We start from the raw sequence: 17,613 nt of genomic DNA on the forward strand, positions 1-17,613 counted from the left end.
ATCAGATCAATTACGATTGATACCCGGTGCAGCGGAAGTTTAAAATTTTTGTATGGAACGATTCCATAATAGGTATCAACCTTACGATTAAATTGTGTGTGTGTAAAAATTAAATAACGATTATAAATTTTTACCTCAATCTCGAATCGAGATTTTGGACACCAACAGATTACTCTGCTCTTGTTGTATATCCCTGGAACTGATGGACGAACTGTTCTTCAATCAGGTCCACAAACGGATATTTAATCCCTCTGATAGATTGCACTAGAAAATCTATCAGAAGTTTCTACGAAGAGATTAACGAATTTGATCCGTTAAACCAGACTGCAAATTCAAAATTCACAGGCTGGGTTTTTCGAGCAGAGAAGGGAGAGGGGGGGCGGCGGCCACTAGGTCTCAAAACCCTAGTTAATTTCGAAAATTATGCCTGTTGTGTCTAATTTATGTACTGCAATAACTTATTTATAATGTAGGCCACTAACAGCTTAGGGCCCATTAGTCATAAGTTCAAGCCCGACAAGCAAAGCCAGCATGTTCAGAAATTAATATAAAATTCATCGTGACTCTGATTGATAAACCGATTTCACCAATGTGCACAGAAACCATTTCTGCACCTTTTAAAGTCAAGATAAATTTTTCTGAATCCGAATTCAGTGATTTCCAAAAATGCCCATCCCTATGTCATTTTAGGAAATCTTACTCCTCTACTCATAATTAAGAAGTCCAACTTCTTTGTTCATTAAATTTAACTCTTTAAATTTAACTATCTCAACGGGGATTAAAAATCCATTACACTGTGTGACCCTCAATGGTTCAGGGATACAGCTAGCCGTGGGCTCACAACTCCTTGTGACTCGGAACAACAATTTCCGACTTGCCCATCGAATCATGGTAAGAGCGTCTAGCAACATCGCCCCATGATTCCCTAGGTATCACTGATAGTGCCTACAAGAACCAATAGATTTTGGTTAGCGTACAGTACGGTCCCTTCATCCATATATCCCGATCGAATCAACAACCATTGGTATATCGAGAGTCGTTCGAGATTCGATAACTATGCAATACATCTTGAAGATCAAATAGTGACATCGCATGTGCTACTAAGAAACCATTTCTTAAATCACATCATGTACTCTGGCCAGATATTCGTCACACTAATATCTCCTCAGATCGCATAGGATATCCACACTCGCAAGTATGTGGTGAATCCTTGACAACAAAGCATCGACTCCTATATGTGTTGTAACTGTACCCAATCCCGACACCTGATGACCCCAATAGAGTCGGTAAACGAGTCAAAGCACAGTACTAGCATATAGAGTCTCAATGATGTTTCAAGTAGTAAGGACTAATGGTGTACAACCAAAACCGCGGACTTTATCCACTCGATAAGTGATAACCACTTGGAAAGTCCGGATAGGGTAGTTCGATCATTCATCGTATGAATATCCATTTGCATGCTTCGAACATCTCTATGTTCCTTACCAATGAAACGTGGTACTCTGCATCGCAAATGCTAGTCTCAAACTCGAACGATCCTTATCCTTATTATCGGACGGCTCAATCGACTAGGAACAGTTTAGAATATACAGTGACTATAAGATGTGTTTCATGATAGACATCTCCATGTTCTACCACATCTTACATACACTATAGTATATTCAAGGTCTTTATCAAAACAACAATAGTATATCACAATATAACAATATGAAGAAAGATAAAGTCATTGCCATTAATAAAAGTGTAAATTATATTAAACAAAAGATTGTTTATACAAAGAGTCATCAAAGCCCTTAGCCACAAGTTGGCTCACCGGGCACCCACTCTTTCATCTCTTGCCCGTAAAACAATGGTAGTTGGCTCAATATGAATGCAAGTGCATATCAAACAACAAACACATAGACTTCAAGTAGCATGCAAGTATGTGATTTCTTCGGGACTCTCGAATATAACTCCGATTCGAGAACTCGTCCCATTTCAAACGATGTCTTCTCTTACCTCTTCTTTGATTGACGTAGCTAAAATCCGGACAAGCTACAAGCACAAAAGGCTCAATCAAACATCATTCGATTCAAGTCAAATAATAAAGTAACCTCGATATCAAACCTCGATCAATTCGTCAACGATTCGAATTCTGTAATTTCTGGACTCCAAAATCTGCAACTGAATCTGAAAGGAGATATAAAAAAATTTCAGTTTCAATCCATCCGAATCAAACCATTCAAACTCAATTCCAACTCCTAAATCCAAAATCTCATCAATATAAACAATTGATATTCCAAAACTCAAACTGGCGGCATAACGACTAAAACTGATCAAACCGGAAATACAGACAGTATAATATCAATCCAATAAACTCAAATCCACCATCAAACAACCAAAAATGGCTCAAACCCAACAAATCTCCAAAACCCAAATTTCGAATAATCTACCAAAAATCAAAATAATTCCGAACGACGCTCAAATTCAAAACTGACTGAGAATAAACGACCAGAACTCTGCCAAGAGCAACATACTCGGAAATCATCTGATTCTAACAAAATCCAAAAAATAGAACGAATCTGATCGGAGAAATACTTACTCTATAACGAAGCTCTCGTTGCCGTGATCGCTAATCTGCCTTCAGAATTAAATTCTAACGGACGGATTGAGCTCGGACTGAAATCCCAAAGCTTGGAAGCTCAAGTTAATGGAGGAATCGGCTTGGGAGGCGTGGGGAAGAAGGAAAAGATGAAGACCCACGCCTCTCTCTCCTATTATATATATAAGACCAAGTCAAACATGCTATAAATATCTAACAATCTCCATTTTTGCATTTTAGTCCCTGAAAAATCCAAAATTTGCAAAAAGGATCCTGATAAAAATCAAGTCGGCTCGTGAACTCTGAAATCTCCGATTAACTCAACTAAGCTCAATTAAGACAGATTTGGGGAGTTACAAAAGGAAAGCAATTTAAGAGGGCAGTCAGTAGTTCTTCCAGTTCTAGTGGACATATGCAGTTTGGTACAGGGCAGAGAACTAGTGATTCAGGAGTGTTTTGTGGTAAGTGTGGTGGACGACATGCTACTGATTAGTGCTGAGGTGTGTCAGGTAATTGTAATATCTGTCGCCAACCTGGTCACTATGCCAAGGTATTCCCTCAACGAGCAACTGGTGCAAGTTCTTCTCGACCAGCACCTCAGGCGAAAAGGCAATCAGTGCATTCATTTCAGCCTCAGCTATAGACCAGAGCAGGGGAAAGCCAGACTGTGACTCAACCTCCTAGGCAAAAAGCAAGAGTGTTTGCATTGACTGAGGAGTAGGCACAGGCAGCACCTGACGATGTCATAGCAGGCAACTGCTCTATTTATGGTTATCCTGCCAATATTTTGATAGATACAGGTGCATCCCATACATTCATATCTGAAAAATTTGTTATGATGCATTCTTTATCGTCTGAGCCATTGCCTACTGTTGTTTCGATTTCTTCACCTTTGGGTGAAGGTATTGTGTCTGTTAGAATGATTCGAAATTGTGCTTTGCAATATGACGGGAATGTGATTGATGTGGATTGTATAGTACTTGGATTATCAGATTTCGATTGTATTATTGGTATAGACATGTTAACCAAGTACAGGGCGACTGTAGACTGTTTCCAGAAAGTGGTCAGATTTAGACCAGAAATGGCAGCTGAATGGAAATTATATGGTAAGGGTTCTCGAGCCAAGATCCCTTTGATATCTGTGTTATCCATGACCCGTTTATTGCATAGATGGCAGAAGGATTTCTGATTTACGCAGTTGATGTATTGAAATCCAGTCCAGCAGTGACAGATATTCCAGTGGTGCATGAATTTGCTGATGTATTCCCTGATGAAATTCCTGGTTTACCTCCAGTTCGGGAAATAGATTTCAGCATTGAGTTGATGTCAGGTACGCAACCAATATCTAAAGCTCCTTACAGAATGACACCTATTGAATTAAAGGAGTTGAAAGATCAGTTAGAAGATTTGCTGGCCAAAGGGTACATTAGACCGAGTGTTTCACCTTGGGGCACTCCGGTACTTTTTGTACGCAAGAAAGATGGTTCAATGCGATTATGTATCGATTATCGACAATTGAACAAGGTAACCATAAAGAATAAATATCCACTGCCTAGAATAGATGATTTGTTTGATCAGCTACAGGGTTCAGCTATCTATTCTAAGATTGATTTGTGATCCGGATATCATCAGCTGAGAGTACGAGATGAAGATATCCCTAAAATTGCTTTCAGAACAAGGTATGGACATTATGAATTTATTGTCATGCCTTTTGGTTTAACCAATGCTCCTGCAGTATTTATGGGATTGATGAATAGAGTATTTCAGAAATACTTGGATGACTTTGTCATTATTTTTATTGATGATATCTTGATATATTCCAAGAATGTGCATGATCATGCCGAACATCTCAGAATCATTTTACAGACTTTGAGAACTGAAAAATTATATGCCAAGTTATCGAAATGTGAGTTTTGATTGCAGAAAGTTGTGTTTCTTGGGTATATCATTTCAGGTGATGGTATTTCAGTGGATTCAAGCAAGGTAGAGGCTGTACTGAATTGGACTAGACCTACATCACTGCCAGAAATACGGAGTTTTATGGGCTTAGCAGGATACTAACGCAGATTTATTCGAGATTTTTTCAGCATTGCCAAGCCTATTATGCAATTAACTCAGAAAAATATGTCGTATGTCTGGACTGCATCTTGTGAAACTAGTTTCTTGGAGTTGAAGAAAAGGCTTACAAGTGCACCTGTCTTGAAGATTCCATCAGGTACGGGTGATTTTGTTGTATATTGTGATGATTCTCACAAGGGTCTGGGTTGTGTGCTCATGCAGCGAGGACATGTTATCGCTTATGTTTCGAGATAGTTAAAGCCACATGAGACTCGGTATCCTATCCATGATTTGGAGCTTGCAGCTATTGTCTTTGCATTGAAGATATGGCGACATTATCTTTATGGTGAGAAGTTTCAAATATTTTTTGATCACAAAAATTTGAAATATCTGTTTCCGCAATCAGAACTGAATATGAGACAGCGTAGATGGCTTGATTTACTGAAATATTTCGATTTCGAGATCAAATATTATCCAGGAAAATCCAATGCAGCTGCAGATGCCTTGAGTATAAAGGTATGTTCTTTGTCCTTGTCTACGATAGGTGTATCTCAAATGGTAGAAGATTGTTTTATTTCTGGATTAGTATTTGAAACAGATATGCAGCCTATCAGAGTTTGTGCTATAAAAGCTGAGCCAGAACTTTTGATGAGAATCAAAGAAGCACAGAAGAATGATCAGAATATTCAGAAATCAATTGAGATGGTCAGATCTGGACATCAATCCGAATATCAGGTCAGTGCTGATGATGTGTTATATGTGAATAACAGATTGGTTGTTCCAGATGTTTCAGACTTGAAACAACAAATATTGAAAAAGGCTCACAGCAGTAGATTCAGTATTCATCCTAGTGGCAGAAAAATATATAATGATCTGAAAATGCAGTATTGGTGGAAACAGATGAAGTCAGATGTGACTGAATTTGTATCCAGATGTTTGAATTGCCAACAGGTGAAAGCTGAACGAGAGAAGTCAGGAGGTCTATTACAGAGTCTATCAGTTCCAGAATGGAAATGAGATCACATTTCCATGGATTTTGTCACACAGCTACCACGTTCATCCAGAGGGTGCGATGTCATTTGGGTGATTATTGATCGTTTGACGAAATCAGCATGTTTTATTCCGTACAAGATGACGTACAGACATGATCAGATGGCAAAAATCTACGTCAGAGAAGTGGTAAGATTACATGGTGTGCCTAAATCTATCGTTTCAGATCGAGACCCTAGATTTACATCACACTTTTGGCATAGCTTGCAACAAGCTCTTGGTACTAAATTGCATCTGAGTACTGCATATCATCCTCAAACAGATGGACAGTCAGAGCAAACTATCCAAACACTTGAGGATATGTTGAGAGCTATAGTACTAGACTTTGGTACTAGTTGGCAAGATTCATTACCACTTGCAGAATTTTCTTATAATAATAGCCATCAGACTAGCATTGAGATGGCTCCTTTTGAAGCACTGTACGGAAAGAAATGTAGATCACCATCATATTGGGATGATATCTCAGACGTACCAGGTGTTGGGCCAGATATGATACGAGAAATGAATGAAAAGGTGAAGCTTATACAGAAAAGAATGAAAACAGCTCAAGACAGACAAGCAAAGTATGCGAATATCAGACGACGAACTCTATCTTTTGATCAGGGAGACAGAGTTTTCTTGAAGATTTCTCCATTTAGAGGTACAGTCAGATTTGGCAAGAGAGGAAAATTATTACCGCATTTTATCGGTTCTTATGAGATTATTGAGAATATAGGCGATCTTGCTTATCGACTCGCTCTTCCTCTATCTTTGTCTGGTATTCATGATGTATTACATGTCTCTATGCTGCGGAAGTATCAGCCTGATCCTTCCCATATTCTTCAGCCTGATGAAGCTGAACTTGACGAGACTCTCAGTTATTTTGAGCAGCCTATTCAGATTCTTGATCGCAAGGATAAAAGGCTTAAAAACAAGATGATTCAGTTAGTCAAAGTTCAGTGGAGTCGACATGGCACTGAAAAAGCGACTTGGGAGACTGAGTTAGATATGAGACAGAGATTTCCAGAGTTGTTTCATTGATGTGAGTTCTTATTCTGCTTTCCGTTATTTCATTATCTTATGTGTATATAGATTGCATATACAACTTTCTTATGATTTCGAGGACGAACTCAAGTCTTAGTGGGGGAGAAATGTAAGGCCCGGGATTATTTAATTTTAATCTGAGAATATTTAATTTGGGAATATTTGGAGTTTAGAATTAAATTCTAATATTCTTAAATGAATAAGGATTGAAATTGAATTAAATCGCTTTTCCGGGGACTGAATTGCAAATAGCCAAAATTTCAGGGACTAAACTGCAATTTGGATAATATATATCTAAACTTACCTTTAATATATCTGATTCCAACGTGAATAGGCAGTAGGAAAGGAGAAGAACAGCTGAACAAACCCCACGCCATTTTTGCTCCGTAAAAGCTCTAATAACTTGCGATCCGGTCGTCAGAAATTCGAGATAAATATATATCTGCAATCACCGCTCCGAGAGCTACTTTTTGGTACAAGTTTTATTCACTTTTCTCAGCTTTTATTTTTATGTTGAAGATGGGTTGTTCTTATTTTTGATTATATATGTGATTGAGCTAGTACCGGTTACGTATTCGCAGACGATTCGGAAAAAGACTGTCGTTCGGATTTTATATGATTTATTGAAGAAAATTCGAAATCTTTCCTTTTCTGATATGTTGCTGAACGTGTATATATATTGATGTTTGTTGAAAATTATGGTTTGTATGGCTTGGTAGATTGATTTGGATATCGTTTGGATTGTCGATTTTTAGCCGTTACGCCGCCGATTTCAGAATTGATCTACGTTTGAACTTTTTGAATGAATGGTGTATTGTATTGAGTTGAAGCTGATATTATTGTTCCAAACACTTTATTTCAGCCTTGTGTTTGAAGTTGTAGAACTTGGGAAATCCGGAATTGAATCGGCAAAGAGTTCAAGAAGGTTTGAAGCATTTGCGTTTGACGTTTGACTTAGCAAATTGAACAGCCTTGTGATATGAATTTGTATTGATATATTTCAGATTTGAAGCATTGTCAGACTCGACATTGAAAGGAATAAATAACAGCTAATCCAGATGGGATAGAACACTCGAGAAAGATATGATTTTCGAGTATTCCCATGTCAATCACATACCTGTTTGCTTATAAATCTTTATGTGATTTTGATTCTTTTGTTGCATCGCGTGCTTATATGTTTAGATGTTCAAGATGTTTTATAATTTTTAATACATATCGATTATATTGCATTCATCTTGAACTCCAGTCCGAAAAGCACAGAGGGTTGAAAGGCCTAGAGTGCATATGACGTTTGGAGGGCTATAGTTGAGTGGAACGGAATGTAGATTTACTTCCAGAGCTAGATGACTCACTATAGTTGCACCAAAGTCAGGGGAAATGAGATACTTGACGTCACCTCGATTGGTGAGTTGGTGATTGGTTAAGATTTTATTCCCCGGGATCCCAAGAACCAAAATTCCATTGATATCAGACTTGATAGCCTCTATTTGAAACATGCATTGCATTCACGTTTATTATCTCGCAATTTATATTATTTATACTGGGATTTATTCTCACCGGAGTTTTCCGGCTATTTCTTTGTTTTGTATGTGTGCATGGCAATAGGTGGGGCAGGAGCTGGTTTGAAACGACAAGAATAGCTCGAGATAGAGTTTTAGCATGTGAGGACTCGGGTTTTAGCAGAATGACTTGTACTTTGAGTTGGTTAAACATGTTACAAATGATACAAGAACTTTGTATGTTGTTGTCAAGTATTTGTTAGCTTTCATATTATGTTTGTAAGATTATAATAGGATGTTAGATAGCATGTATATTATTTTATTTCTTGACAAAGATATTATATACATGTTGGTTTTAGAAATTCAGACATGAATCAAGTCTTGACAGCAAAAATTATGTTATGCAGATTTTTTGGAATTGAAGCCCGCTCGATCGGACGAGTTCACCCGATCGAGCGCGGCCTTTAAATGTTGAAACAGAGAATTGAGCATTTGGGCTCGCTCGATTGGACGAGTTCATCAGATCGAGCGAGGCCAAATATATGTTGGACCCGAGAGCTATTATTTTTAGCTCGCTCGATCGGGTGAGTTTACCCGATCGAGCGAGGTGCTGGTAATTTTAAAAAAAAAAAAATTTTGCTCTTGGTTTTCATTTTCCTTCATTATTTGGTTAATTGTTTTATTAATCATTAATTTTCCTAAGACGATATTAGCAACCCGAGATCCCCACAAACCCGTTTAATTTAATTTTGATTTCATGTTAGATGTTAATATTTATTGCTAATTTTAAATCGAGGTTGAAAATTTATGGATTGGAGGTACGAATCTTGAAATCTAATTTTAAAAATTGAGATTTTTAGTTAATTTAACTTTGAATACCTAAATTAACTGCTTTTAAATTAAACTAACTCCCTAAATTGTGAGTTTTTATAGTTCATTGTGATTTTTTGGATAATTTCATAATCATATTTACAAATATATGAAGGATAATTTCGTACAGTTCAATTATATTTGATTTTTTAAATTAATGTAAAAAACTCTTGTTTTAAAATGTGCTCCGGGCCTCATTTTTATTTGGAACGCCCCTGCCTGCAATACTATCAAGATTTTCATCTTCGAAACAAAATGTAAGTACTGAGCATTGGTAGGACTCATAAGATTAGTTTATTTCAAGAAATGTTTGTATATACCTGGAGAATCAACCAAATATAGGAAGATCCAAGGATCCAAGGGCAGAGGCACGTATACAGCCCAGGTGGCCCAATTTTGTTTAAAAAAATTTATGTATTAGCCCGGAGGGCACAATTACAAAATAATTAAAAAGCCCAAGGTTTATTGTCTAAAGTGGGTTGCCTCCCTTCTTCCTTGTGTATCCATCCGTTTGGTGAGTCGTGATGAATACGGCTTAAGACTAAAGAGGGTTTGTAATCGACCCAGAAATTTTTTGCGTTTGGTAAATATATAAATCTCTAGCCTTTTATTTTTTTTCTCCATTGATATTGAATTTTGTTGAGGAAAGTTTGCTCTTGTTGATTTTGGGTCTTGCAAACGAAAGTAAAGCCAGAACGTGATATGAATCTAAAAAGCTATCGAAGATTCATATTGTTCCAAGATTTTTCTCATAATTTGTCATCGAGATTAGAAGGAATTGGGATCCATGACAATCAAGTTGGGGAGCAAGGGAGCCAAGTTGGAATGCATGGAGTTTGTGGTGGAGTACTGAAATTTTATAAAGATTTTAGAGAGATCAAAATCCAATCTTCATCGTCCAAAATATAGTTTAGGATGTTATGAAGCTATGGTTAAAATTTTGGCTCGATCCAACGGCTAAAACTCGAGATATGAATTTTTAAAGAATTATGCACAATTTGTAACAATTTCAGCGCCTAAGCACCAGAGCCAAGCGCCTAGGCTCTTGTACGTGATTTACACACACTCGACGTGTAGTGTGTATTTTTGGATTTTTGTGTATTTTTTTATTATTTTGAGTATTTTTGATTATTTTGAGTATTATAAGCCTATTAGGAAACTTTTAGTTGATATCTTTTGATATCTTTTATATTATTTTGCATTATCTTTTATTATTTTGTAGTTGTATTATAAATACAACATATACATTCATTATTGAATACAATACAATGAAGATTATTGATTATTGATTTTTATCAATTATAATTCTTTCTAGAATTATGTCAAAGCTTTGCTTTGTTTATCCAAAAATCAAACTTATCAAAGTTTTATAAATTTTGTGGCGTTTGGGAGAGGCGACAAGTGGTGATTGGTGTTTGGTGAGTGGCGGCGGCGAGGTGTGGCGGCGCTGGGCTCCCATCGTTTTCCAGCCATGGAAGCGTCCAAGCGTTCCTGATCTGGCTCGACGGAGGTGGCGTCGTTTGTGGTGGCGACATGTGGTGAGGTGGCGATGGGCTCCCGTCAATTTCCAGCCATGGAAGCTTCCAATATTTCCTGATCTGGCTCGACGAAGGAGGCGTCTTTCGTGGTGGCGACGTGCGGTGAGGCGACTTTGGGCTCCCGTCGATTTCCAGCCATGGAAGCTTCCAAGATTTCCTGATCTGGCTCGACAGAGGCGGCGTCGTTCGTGGTGGAGATGTGCGGTGAGGCGGCGATGGATGATGTTGGAGATGATGAACTCGGTCTATGACGGGGATAGCTGCGTATACATATTTATATACACATAGAATGATACATGTTTTGAAATATACACTTAATTATCATGTCAATGTGTTTGATGCTATTACTTGTTATTATTATTATATGACGACATGGTCTATCAAATCACGAATTTAGATCTTTAAATTTTGAGCATGATACTCAAATCTCTGATTTTATTTGTTTAGAAATTTCAGTAGTTCATTCCATGGGAGAAAATATTTCACTCTTTTTTTAATAAAATATGCTATCGATTTATACTCAGTGGACACAATAAGTTGGTGGCAAGAGAATTTAATGTTAACAACTCTCGCAGGTGTCCTTCTCGGGGTAAGAAATTTTTCGTCGTAATGGCAAACTGAGATAATGATCTGTTTGATCTAGCATAACCTAGCGATGATAGTTGATTTAATGAGTGAATTTTCATTATTTTCATTATTTTCCAAAAATTGAACTGCGAGGTATAACGGCGGTTACGGTTTTGCCCACATATGGGAGTTGGACCACAATTGCTATTCCGGTTGTGGTTTTTTTTTTTTTTTTTTTTTTGTAGTGATGGCTTTTACACGACCACTGACAAAAGTCAGCGATGGTTTGTTTGAAGCCCACGACGACGATGAGTTCCAGATGGCACTCGCTGGAATTGCGAACGAAGAAGGTGTAGCCGAATGATGTTCCTATAGTATTGTGTTTGTCGATTCGGAGGTCATGTGATAGGACCGATTGCGCAATGGGTTGTGTAGTACCTAAAAATTCAATCAACTAAATCGCATGCATTAAATTAAATAAATATTATTATTATTATTTTTAAGTTTAATCGATTTAAATTCTTTATTTGAATTATTTGTTAAAAATATATAAAATATTAATTAATTATTCAAATGATTTTTATCGTACTAACTATTTAATTAATGTTTTTAATTGTTTAAGTTTATTTGTCTAAATGATTTTATTGTACAACTTAATTGTTTTAAATATTTTAAAGGTTTAAGCTTACATATTTAAACAATTTTAATTGTTTATTTTATTCATATAAATGATCTTAACTGTTCCTCTTATCTATTTAAAATAATTTAAGTTTATTTGATAGTTATTTAAATGATTTTAACTGATTATCTTATTTATTTAAATACTTTTGATTGTTCTATTTATTTTAAATAACTTAAGTTTAGTGGTTAGTAATTTTAAATTATTTTAAATGTCTAACTTATTTATTTAAATTATTTTAATTGTCCTAGTCATTTAAAAGTTTTTATTCCGCTTGTGTATTTATTTAAATGGCTTTTAAACGTTCATATCTAGTTTGTTTAAGTTATTTTAATCACTCTGTTTATTATTTAAATATTTTAATTATTGTTATTTTCGTGGCATCAAAATATTTAAAGTGTTGATTTTAATTTTTAAGATAGTATTTAACTTCAGATTTTATTTGTTTAATTATTATGTTAATTATTTTTTAGTTCAGTGACCACCGGTCCCGGCACACAGTGATGATGGACTTGGCGGCAAAACCTTAAATATTAATTTTTGAGAGCTAAAATTTATGAGAGTGGAGGAAAATAAAAATGGATTTTTATTTTTAAAATTTCCGCGTGTCAAAAATCGCATAAGTGCATTCTTGAACTTAACTTTCAACATTTCTTAAAATTAGCCTTTTTGAACTCGGACTAGTAAAATTTCATTCTTATATTCAATTTTATGATTTTTAAACTTAGAAATTTAAATTAGGTGCAAAACTTGTAGAGTAAAAGTTGTAATAGTAAGAATGACACTTTTATAAGTGTAGTAACACTTTTTAGTACACACCACATACACACCACCTACCTATACATACACAAACTAATACATATACATACAATACACTTAGAATATTCCACACCATTCAAAATCATCCCCTTTCCCAAACCCTAGCCCCCAATCTCACGCCCCTCACTCTCTTCTTCACTCCTAGCCATCGGCCATCATCCATCCTTTACCTCCGGCCACCGGCCACCGCCTCCCACCACCGTGCTGCCTTGAATCCGATCCTAGGAGGCCATTTCAGCTGCTGGTCGTGGAGTGCAGCACCTTTGTCTCCCCTTTCCTTGTTCTTTTCTAAGTTGAGGCAAGATATTTGTACTTCTTTGACCACCAAGCATATGATAGTATTTTCTTTAATCAAATCATGATTAATTTCGAGTTTTGAATCAATATATGTGTATGGGACGGTTTTTTTGGTGAAAAATCAGTGGGCATGATTTGTAATTTTTGAAAATTTCATCTCTTAATTGTTAGAATGTGTTGTGGATTGATATGGGTTAGAAGCTTGCATTTAATTGGGACTTTTCGAAAATTTTATGAGAAATAAGAATGTTTATGTGTTTTATTCGATCCATTTGCATGTGTGTATGGTTGGATATGTGTTATATATCATGTTATGTTATGCCCTTGAAGTTATATATTGAAAATAATAAACTCGGCTTGATATTATGGGCATTTGAACTTGAATTTTGATGTAATGGATAAATGTGTGAAGGGGCTGATCATGTTGATTTATAAAGGTGTAAATGAAACGACCCAAAAACTACTCTGATTTTTTTTTAATAAAAATATACTATACACCAATTTATTTCTTTACTTTAAATTAATATTTATACATGCATATATCTTAATTAAAATATTCATACATAACTTAATATACAAAAATAGATATATATATACGTATATTACATGCAAATAAATACATAAAATTAATTACTAAATCATGATAAAACCTCATGCACAAAAATTTCATAATTAAATACTTAAATAATATTTCTCCATTAATTCCATGCAAACTTGAAAATAAATACTTAAGTATAAAAATCCTCCATGCATAATCTCAAACATCAAAATAATAAATCATGTGCGGAATATTTGTTTTAACTCTCAAAACATCAAAATCATAAATTGAGCTATGGTCACGAGTGCTAGCTGCCTGGATGCTCATACACCCTCGCCGCCAGTCGGGACCATATTTTCTTCATTATTCTCATACTCATCTGCACCATTTAAATCTAATGAGCCTAGAGGCTCAGCACGTTTTATCCTTGTGTAACTACCACTACAAGAAAAAAGACTTTTCGCAGCGTGCAATGTGCGCCGCGGATAGTTATGCGGTGCACGTTGCGAAGTTACAAGCCGTTGAAAGTGATGTACTATCCGCGGCGTTCGATGCACGCCGTCGTTAACTTTAATAACAGTGTGCACCGCGCGCCATGGAAAGTGATGTACTATTCGCGGTGTGTCGTTAAATTTAATAACGGCATGCAACACGGGCCGTAAAAAATGATCCACTATCCGCAGCGTGCAAATGAAAGCTGTCGTTAACTTTAATAGCGGCGTGCAAAACGTGCCGTCGAAAATGAGCCACTATCCGCAGCGTGCACATGCACGCCGTCGTTAAGGTTAATAGCGACGTGCACCGCTTGCCTTCGAAAGTGAGATACTATCCGCAGCATGTGCTCCATGCCGTCAATAAATTTAATAACGACGTGCATCGCATGCCATCGAAAGTGAGACACTATTCGCAGCATGCGATGCACGCTGTCTTAGACGTTATTAACGATGTGCATTGCACGCTATTGCTGTTGTGTTTATATTAATTTTTTTACGGTGCTTATTGTATGTTGCTGATAAAATTTTTCGCGATATAAAAAATTTTATTCATACGTTTTTTGTATGAAAGTGTTTTTAGCTCCCAATATACAATGCAACTATTTAATCCTATTAACCACTGAAACACTACATCAAGTTTTAAACAAATAATCACACTAAATCATAACACTTAATGCTAAATAATAAGATAACATAAAAACAAATTAAAAAACATTCATTCTCATTGATCCAATGTAATGAAGTTGAAAAAAAACACCAAGTAATATGATTTTTTCTGCAAAAATATCCTTAAGTCTCGAGTAAATAGGATCTATATCAGTCACACAAAATAATAAATTTAGAAATTCCATGCTATTGTGCTTCCTATAGCGTCATCGAGAAAAATCATTTCAGAATTTGGTCAAATTAGGTCTACCTGCTCCACAAGAACTCTATCAATCCAAACTTTTCAACAAGATCCATCGAGAGGAACATGATGAACTTTTACTGTTGGATCTGTAGATGTTATTCGCCCTTCTGCAACAACTCCTTCACCACACCAATGAAGCAATTTACATTTAGTATTTTCAGGAATATATTCATGGCTAACATTCTTCAAATTTGACTGCATATAAATAATATAAAAATTAGTTCTACCGTGTGTACTTTAATAAAATATTTTGGTTTAGACAACACAAAATTTGAATATAGTTACCTGGGTTGCAACTTGGTTTTGGTTATAATTATCAACATTACTACTTTTTTTTCCAATATCATTCTCAAGAATGTTACCACCAACACTAGAAACCTGCATATTAAAATAAAAACAAACATACAAGTTTCAAAAACCATAGAAAAATCGAAGAAAATACAATTAACTACAAGTTTTGTGTAAAGTTTAACTTCAAAAAATCATATAAATTTCATTTTACATCCAAATTTCTTGTAACAAGCTATTGGCACTTCAAAGAAAATAGAATCATTCTAAAATAGTGTAAAATCAATATACTACATAACCGAAAGGAGCAATGTCACGGCAAATTCCAGATTCATTTGGAAAATTTTCTCTTCTTTCTTAGTTCCAGGCTCTTATTACTTTTCCTTAACCTCTTGATAAATAACATACATTTTGCGTGATTATTATATGCTAACGATAACGATACCATGGAATTATGTATGCAGATTTCTATCAACATATACGGATGCAACATGGACAAAAAATTGTGGGAAGATCCCCGACTATGAACTATTCCCAAGAGTTCAGTATCCTCTTATCTTCTAACCGAAAGGAGAACCTTGTTACTTAAGTTGGAAAATGTTGAGAGGAAATTAGGAAGCCTGGAGAGAGAGTAGATTTGGCAAATTGGAAGAAGAATATGTGATCTCAGAGCTGGACAGTGAAAGCCTTGAGCAGCAGGTGGAAACTGAGGTTCTCTTGGATGAAATCAAAAGATTAAGGTTGGATATATATCAAGTTTTTTAGGGCCCTCGAAACTGAAGCTTCGGAATTTTATTTCGACCTTCAATTCTGTTCTATTTATGCAGTTATGTTTCAAACTAAAGTCCAGGAACTTACTGGGGTGTGTCGAAGTTAAGAGATTGAAAGTGAGCAAAATCCTTTGAGAATGAACAGAAGAAAAAGAATGATTTTTGATGGAGAGGGGTTAAAATTGAACAAAGGATGAAGAGCTAAAATCTAAAAGATTCAAAAGGGATTTATGCCAGCAGTTTTTGCTTTCAAAGGGCAAACCGTGGCTTTTGATTATGATTAAGAGAAATCAAGTGCGTGCCCTGATCGAGAACAGATCAGATTTCCCTGAAACCTATGTAGATGCATGGTATTACTGGAAACACATTGATTCCCAACGACTCTGTAATTTTATATCACTTAGCATGTAACATAATTTTTTGCTTGCAGCTAGAAGAAGACATGACAAAAAAAAGATGGTGCTGTCAAACAAGAAGTTAAAGCAAAATCTGCGGCATGCTAAACCTGAACTTTTTGTCGAGTCGGAGGCTCAATAAGGAAGAAAAATATAAGAAAAGAAGAAATCTAAGAATAAGAAGCATCCTACGAAATTGGGAAACAATCCAATCAAAGGGATGGGTTTGAGAACAATAGGAATAAAATAATCAAAGAGCAACTCAAGGAAAATACGGATGAGTGCAGTAAGAGACATGATGTTGAAGTATAAGGTCATTTAATATGCCTATTTCTATATGCAGGAACACAAATAAAACTCAAGTGCAATGTTTCATGCATATTTGAGCAGTTTCAGAATAATGCGCATATATCTTTCAATTTTAAACAAAATAATCTGATTCTAACACCAAATTGAAGCCTAACAACAGAGCTACAAATTTCATTCAAATTATGTCTTCAAAATCCAAAAGCTATTAGTCAAGAAACACGATTTTCAGATCATGTGAATAACACTGTCTAAATTCCAAAAATCCATGAACATCAAAGAAACATCAAACTTATTTTATCTGATTTCATTCAATTACTAACCTTTTCTTGATCATTTTGATGCTTCGTATTTTGGAAAAACATGGACTCCATTTCTTGCATTTTTTTTAAGGTTATTCACAGTGCTTTGAAGTTGTTTCATTGTTCCAGTTTGTTGCGCAGATGCTCCAACTTTTGATGGTGTAACTCCAAATCCCATTCCGCGCACTCTACCTCTAGTTTCCTTTCCAAAAACAATGTTAATTGCATCATCAGCAATGTTAGTAGTGTTATGAGATTCAGGTGCACATTGATCTATTTCTTTCTGCAAATAACAAATAGATAATATTTTTTAGAAAATAACAAATTTAGGTTTTGTATTAGCAAATGACAAAGAATTGATTTCATTACCATTTTATTTGCAACATCGTCACTAATAGGTTGCCCATTTTTTTTCATATGACCTTCCAACCACACCTTTGTTCTTGTAATTGGTGCATCTGTAGGACTTGTTGTTTCCTGGAGTATGAGACACATAGAAATATATATATATATATATATATATACATATATATATGTATATATATATATATGTATATATATATATATGCATTAGAAGCATAATTCATAAAATGTATCTTTATTTATATAAGAAAACTTTAAAAATAACT

At 35.5% G+C, this 17,613-nt stretch overlaps 1 protein-coding gene and 1 long non-coding RNA gene across 3 annotated transcripts; one reads left to right on the top strand and one right to left on the bottom strand.

Moving 5' to 3' along the window:
* The first annotated feature begins 12,767 nt into the window (after positions 1 to 12,767).
* On the top strand, positions 12,768 to 16,757 carry LOC140882849 (uncharacterized). Its single transcript, XR_012150286.1, has 3 exons — positions 12,768 to 12,982; positions 15,676 to 16,331; positions 16,412 to 16,757. It is a non-coding gene; the product is annotated as an uncharacterized lncRNA (long non-coding RNA).
* Positions 14,834 to 17,447, bottom strand: LOC140882848 (uncharacterized). Of its 2 annotated transcripts, none has more exons than XM_073289066.1 (4): positions 17,354 to 17,447; positions 17,006 to 17,186; positions 15,209 to 15,301; positions 14,834 to 15,118 (listed from the first exon to the last, which is right to left on the bottom strand). In XM_073289066.1, the coding sequence occupies exons 2-4, from the start codon at positions 17,063 to 17,065 to the stop codon at positions 14,963 to 14,965; spliced, it is 309 nt and encodes a 102-aa protein (XP_073145167.1). In that variant the 5' UTR covers positions 17,066 to 17,186; positions 17,354 to 17,447; the 3' UTR covers positions 14,834 to 14,962. The 2 variants fall into 2 exon arrangements, with proteins under 2 accessions (XP_073145167.1, XP_073145166.1); XM_073289065.1 differs by having other exon boundaries at positions 17,006 to 17,267; positions 17,354 to 17,445.
* Positions 17,448 to 17,613: the final 166 nt, after the last annotated feature.

This window comes from Henckelia pumila, chromosome 2 (assembly GCF_033568475.1).
Source record: "Henckelia pumila isolate YLH828 chromosome 2, ASM3356847v2, whole genome shotgun sequence".
In the NCBI taxonomy this organism is placed as follows: Eukaryota; Viridiplantae; Streptophyta; class Magnoliopsida; order Lamiales; family Gesneriaceae; genus Henckelia; species Henckelia pumila.